General features: G+C 38.4%; 1 protein-coding gene across 1 annotated transcript; it reads left to right on the top strand.

The window, feature by feature from the left end:
- Nucleotides 1-2,406: 2,406 nt before the first annotated feature.
- Nucleotides 2,407-5,547, top strand: kcnv2a (potassium channel, subfamily V, member 2a). Its single transcript, XM_077243211.1, has 2 exons — nucleotides 2,407-3,813; nucleotides 4,326-5,547. Exons 1-2 carry the CDS (start codon nucleotides 2,503-2,505, stop codon nucleotides 4,566-4,568), a joined length of 1,554 nt encoding a protein of 517 aa, XP_077099326.1. The 5' UTR covers nucleotides 2,407-2,502; the 3' UTR covers nucleotides 4,569-5,547.
- Nucleotides 5,548-6,189: the final 642 nt, after the last annotated feature.

Raw genomic sequence — 6,189 nt, 5'->3', positions numbered from 1 at the left:
GTTAGACAGGCCAGGATCTGATCCAGACTCAAATTCTAGTCGCCTGTTCATAATGTTATGTAATAATGCAGAATGATAGCATTTATATGCATCATCACATAATTACCATCAGTTTGATAATTACTGGTGAACTCCAGATAAGTCCTTACTTTTTTGAGGTGTCAATTTAAGGATCATGATGCAAACTGATATTTTTAAACTTTATATTTGCAGTGGCAGCACAAGCATAATGAAATGTGTAGATATAACCTCAATTACAGCTGGGTTCACATAATAATTTTGCTGTCTGAGAGCCATTTCTCATTTAAGGCACTCTGTAGTCTTTAAATGCTTACTTTTATTTGCACTAAAGTAATTAACTGCCTTCATGATAAAAATTAAGCTAAACATCAAATGTCCAAAAGAGTCTGGGTTGTTGGGACCAAAGTGTTGGCTGTGATGTGTATTTTGGAGTCTGACACAAAAGAAGTTGATGTTGCACTTGGGCTTTACCAAAGATCTCAGTGCTGGAATCATTTATATACAGTGTGAGCAACAATAATTGTAAAAAATAATACAGTGTGTGCTTGACTTAATCCGTATATTTGCTTTTTATTTTGTCATACCAGCACTAAAATTAGCTTCCTGTCTTTTAGTGAGAAGTGAGAGAGAAGATAAATTGCTAAATCATGTCACATTATTCCAACCAAAACCACTTTATTTGTTACACCACCTGAACTCTCCAGTAGGACCTTCTTGGGAAGGCTTGATGGTGTTAAAGACTGTATGAAATGGAAGTTGCGACAGTCTTCTATTGTGTCGTATTTCTGGGTCACTGTGATTTTGCCAACATATTTTGTTGATCCTGGAACATTCCTCCGAACACATAGTTCTAACCCGACCCATACATTATCCCTAAAATTAGAGAGAAATGATGGGGGAACAAAACTGATGAAGAAGTACCTAATCCTGGCTGTCAGCCTAAACTTGACAAACTCTAACCTTGCCCCACAAATCTGATTGGTATGTTATTCCAGGATGAACAAAGATGTTGAGCCAGGAACATGATGCACTTGGTGAAATCAGGTTCATAGTAGTTCTGGGTCACCATGATTTTGCCAAGTAAGGCCACGTTTACACATACCCGGGTATTTAGAGAAACGAATATTTCCCCCCCTCCGTTTTCAATAATAACATCGTGCACACAACATCGTTTTCAAAAAAGTTGTCATTTACATCAACCCACATAAATACGCCGTCGAGCGCCATCATGCCAAACTGGGCGCTCACATGACGTTAATCATTTTCTGGCGCATAATGTGACGTTTGAGAACCTTAAAACCCTGTTTCTCCCAGTTGACACCACAACACATAACCGGCGTTTTCAGAAATCTCCACTTTGGCCGGATTTTTTTTTTAGAAGTAATCGTTTTCTGTGACAAAAACGGGGTTTTCATGTAAAAGAGAGGCCAAACTGCAGGGAAATATCTGCGTTTCCCTTCATGTAAACGGGGCCTAAGACATGTTCCTGGGTCAACATATTTTGTTTATCCTAGAACAACATTCCTGTCCAAAAATGTAGTCCTAAACCTTACCTTACCCATAAGTTATCCCTAAAAATCAGAGGGAATAACGGAGATGTAGAAGTACATAACCCTGGTTGTAAGCCTAAACTTGACACATTGGTTGATTGGAACGATCTTCCAGGATCAACAAAGATGTTGATCCAGGAACATGTTGAATTGGTGAAATCACATTCACCGTAGTTGAGTGAAACAGCATTTCGAACAAGAAAGGTGTTGGATTTTGATCATCTGGAATTGATTGGATCATTGGATTGTTGTTTACTATTGCTGCGATCTCATGTGAGTGACATGTTGTGTTGCCATCGTGACGGTAAGCACGTCATCAGAGAAGAGAAGAGATGTCTCTACGAGAGGGAGGGGAAGATATTTTTATTAAAGATTACGAGGACACAGGAATTAAAAAATGATGTGCACAGATAAATCATTTATAATAAACACTGACTATTCTTATTTTTTTTAATGGAATATTGCCATTTTGATTTTGTGTTTACTTTTAAGTTTTTGGAATTTTTGGAAGTTTTAGTCAGATGTGAACACTTCTCAATGATTCCAAAAAAGGAGATGGTTAAAATGTGGTTTGATATCCATCCCTTGCAAAATGATTCTCGTCCATATTCCAGAGCTCTGCCTGGTACAGGGTATGTCAAAAGATAACCTCTATTGCTGTAGTTTATAAGCAACACGGTGTAATATCCTCATATTCGGTTGGAGATATGTGAATGTACGGCAAACTAAAGACATCACGGTTGGGAAAGAAATTTGGAAGAGGATCATAGTATTTAAACCTTTAAGCACTCATATCCCCTCTGTCAGCAACATTAGTCTGAGTCAGACCCCTGAGCAACTGCGGGAAGCAGCACAGAGGTATTAGAGCCATCTAATGCCTCTACACCTCCAGTAACCTGTGCATCTGCCAAGCTGAGAGGACACTGGCACAATGATCAAGCTTAAAGGCAGGAGGCAAAGCCTTTTCCCCAACTATAAACTTGGGGTCACAGCCCCTATTCCCAAGGATCCAGAGGACTCCACACTTCCTTTCGGCCAGCAAAACTGGGTGAAACCATGGAATTCGATGCAGGAATTAAGTAAGGATATTTATGACATATACGCAGAATATGAAGACGATGAAGAGGAGAGACTGCTGTCCACCACTAGTAAACTATCCTCTCCGACTAAGAACTACATGCTCAACATCAACGTAGGAGGCAAGGTCTACCAGATCTCTTACAGGGTAGCAGCAAAATATCCCAAAACAAGGATTGGCCGTCTTGCAACGTATACGGACCACAACAGGAAACTTGACCTCTGTGATGATTACACTGTGCAGAATAATGAGTTTTTCTTTGACAGGGATCCAGACGTCTTCCACAGCATATTCAACTTCTATAGGACTGGAGTTCTCTGGATTAAAGATGAATTGTGCCCACGCAATTTCTTGGAGGAGATCAACTACTGGGGCGTTCGTATCAAGAACACCCATCGCTGCTGCCGCATTTCATTTGAGGAACGGCAAGATGAACTAAACGAACAGCTGAAGGTGCAAAGAGAACTTGAGGCAGAGGTGGAAACTGAGGAACACGAGGACCTGTTTCAGGATATGGCTTTTGGTCATACACGTTTTCTCATTTGGAACTTGATGGAGAAGCCCTTCTCATCGGTCACAGCCAAGCTCATGGCAGTAGCATCCAGTTTCTTCGTGCTGGTATCACTTGTGGCTATGACGCTCAATACGGTAGAGGAAATGCAGAAGATGACCACCGGTCACCTGAGTGGTAAGACCTACTGTGAGTATGTTGAGATGCTCTGCATTGCATTTTTTACCATGGAATATATTCTCCGGCTTGTGTCCACACCTGACCTCACACACTTTACAAAGAGCGTGCTGAATGCTGTGGACCTGATTGCAATCCTTCCATTATATCTTCAGATGGTCCTAGAGAGTTTCGAGAGTGACGACCATGGTAGACATGGTAGCGATATTGAGACTGTAGGACGGGTTGGTAAAGTGGGGCAAGTTCTCCGCATCATGCGACTCATGAGAATATTTCGTATCCTAAAACTGGCGCGTCACTCTACTGGACTTCGAGCCTTTGGCTTCACGCTCCGGCAATGTTACCAACAAGTGGGCTGTCTTTTCCTCTTCATTGCGATGGGAATTTTTACCTTCTCTGCCATGGTTTATACCGTAGAGCATGATGTGCATCAAACAAACTTCACCAGCATTCCACATGCATGGTGGTGGGCAGCTGTAAGTACATATTTTTTCAGGTTTATGCCTGGTATAAAAAGTAGTGTGGTTGTACCATGGTAAAGGGATGGGATTAGGTGATAATGCAAAGATACTTTAATATATCATGGTCCTGACATTATCCATATACAATGGGATGTACATAGTGCACCAAAGTACTTCTAAAATTATGATGGTATATCCATGGTACACGTCCAAAAAAACATGGTAATATGTACTTTTTTTGTGCAGAGGACTGACAGAGCAAGACTTACTGGTGTCTTTCTGCTATAACGCTATTAAATGCTTCCTCTCAATTGTGTTAAGCCCAAGTGGAACTTCTTTGCCTGACATCAATGTGTTGCTTCCTCTCTCTGCATAATTTACAACTGCTCTTCTCTTCTTAACTCTTAAGTTTAACTCTAATGACATTTCTGGCGTTTTGACGATTTGTGACTGATTTTCCTAAATCTAAAAAGATCTTTTGTCATTTTACTGCACACTTAAGTATTCCTCGTCCATTTATTCCACAGGTGAGCATCTCCACAGTGGGCTATGGCGACATGTTTCCAGAGACCGCGCTGGGCAGGATTTTTGCATTTGCGTGCATCTCGTTTGGAATAATTCTCAACGGTATGCCAATCTCCATCCTGTTTAATAAATTCTCAGACTACTATGCAAAGCTGAAAGCCTATGAATACACCTCCTCTATAAAGAATCGCGGGAAAGTGAGGTTTGTGAAAAGGGCTGCAAAGACGTTCACAGATTGTTTTTAGGGTGCGATGCGCAGAACTACTTTTTTTTTATCCACGGATGGATTTTTAACTCATGGACAACAAAAAATGAAAAACAACCAGAACATCTAAGTAACTGTCTTCAAACAACTTGCTAACTGTATCGAAACCATGTTGTTTGTGCTGCTGGGATACATTTATATTGAACAACCTTTGTACTTTACATCACAGGCAGCCCTTTTAAGATTTTTTAATGCTGAATCACTGCATTTAGACAGCTCTTACAGGTTATAATGGAGATTAATAAAAACTCTTCTTGGAACACCTATTTATTTGTCAAATATCAACTGTTAAAAACATTTGATTTTTACTGTGCCATAAGTAATAGTAAGAAGAAAAAAAAGTCATAACAATGTATTTTTATATGGTCTAAAGGCAAGGTTAAGCCAAATAATCCATTGTAGACAAACACAGCTTCAAATAATCAGTTGAAGGTTTTAACATCTGGCCGAGCACAAGCTCAGCATCAGTACTTTTTACAATCTTGTATAGGCATTTAGTGTCAATCAGGAAAAGCCGATTTATATCAACTGGTTTCCTCTGGAAGCACTCTGAGCTGGGCAGATTGGAAAAAGATCTCCTATAAGGTTAACTGCCGTATTGACGGCTATTTTATGATTTAAAGCAAATTTACAGAGGTTAACCTGTTAAAATGAATTCAGAGCTGACATCTTCATTACAACTTGGCATTGTATGTGAATTACAATTACAAAAAATTGTTGACTTAATAAAGGGTGGCCATTGTGACATCTATAAGAATGCAGACAACTAGAATGTAATTAAATCTGAAAAGCATGCTCATGCAAGCATTGATAATCCTTGAAAGATTAATCCTTGGGGATCATTGAAGTCCCAAGGACAGATGGAAGTAGAGCAGGGAAACAAAATTAATTTTCAAGCCTGCATGTCTCCATCCTCAAAGCTACTATATATATATATATATATATATATATATATATATATATATATATATATATATATATATATATATAACACTTCAGATGCAAAAGCCTCAAAGTCCATCTAACATTTTTTTTTTTAAAATTAACATTTTTATCAGGCTCTTATAGGTTTCTACCATAAGTACCAACATTTCAGAATGGGCTGAGTCTAGGATTTAATGAGTTTGAAGTGAAAGTATTTGATGAACGTATACTATGCGAGGAGAGCATTCACTCATTATTATCAAATTTTTGACATAGCTGGCTTTTAGAGGCTTTTGCATCAGAGGTCATATATTCACAGATGTTTTTATATATAAAAAAATAATCTCACACAGAAATCTCCAAGTCATATTTCACCCCCAAAAAAAAGAAAAGAAAGAATTTTACTTGGCACAAAATAAAAGCACATTTATATGACCATTGTGATTTTCATGCAAATTAAACATTTCCTCCAGAAATTGGAAAGTGAAATAATCCCCTCGTCTTGACAGAATCGTTTTTTTAAACGGCATATATTCAATTTACTACAATAAATATAATTTTATATATATATATATATATATATATATATATATATGGGGGGCACACGAAATATGAATTGGACATGTCCTTGATTTGTTTCACAAGATTAGACATTAAAAAGAATGATAAAAAACAGG

This window comes from Siphateles boraxobius, unplaced genomic scaffold (genome assembly GCF_051911475.1).
Source record: "Siphateles boraxobius isolate OS27281-9 unplaced genomic scaffold, OSU_SipBor_1 25, whole genome shotgun sequence".
NCBI classification, from domain to species: Eukaryota; Metazoa; Chordata; class Actinopteri; order Cypriniformes; family Leuciscidae; genus Siphateles; species Siphateles boraxobius.
The sequence above is the reverse complement of the archived record's forward strand: the minus strand, read 5'-3'. Positions and strand labels throughout refer to the sequence as shown.

What these genes read in the sequence shown, in the direction of transcription:
- kcnv2a (XM_077243211.1), top strand. Translation starts at nt 2,503, where the DNA reads ATGATCAAGCTTAAAGGCAGGAGGCAAAGCCTTTTCCCCAACTATAAA. An exon ending in ATGCATGGTGGTGGGCAGCT is followed by an intron (nt 3,814 to 4,325) that starts GTAAGTACATAT and finishes TTTATTCCACAG; the next exon opens with GTGAGCATCTCCACAGTGGG.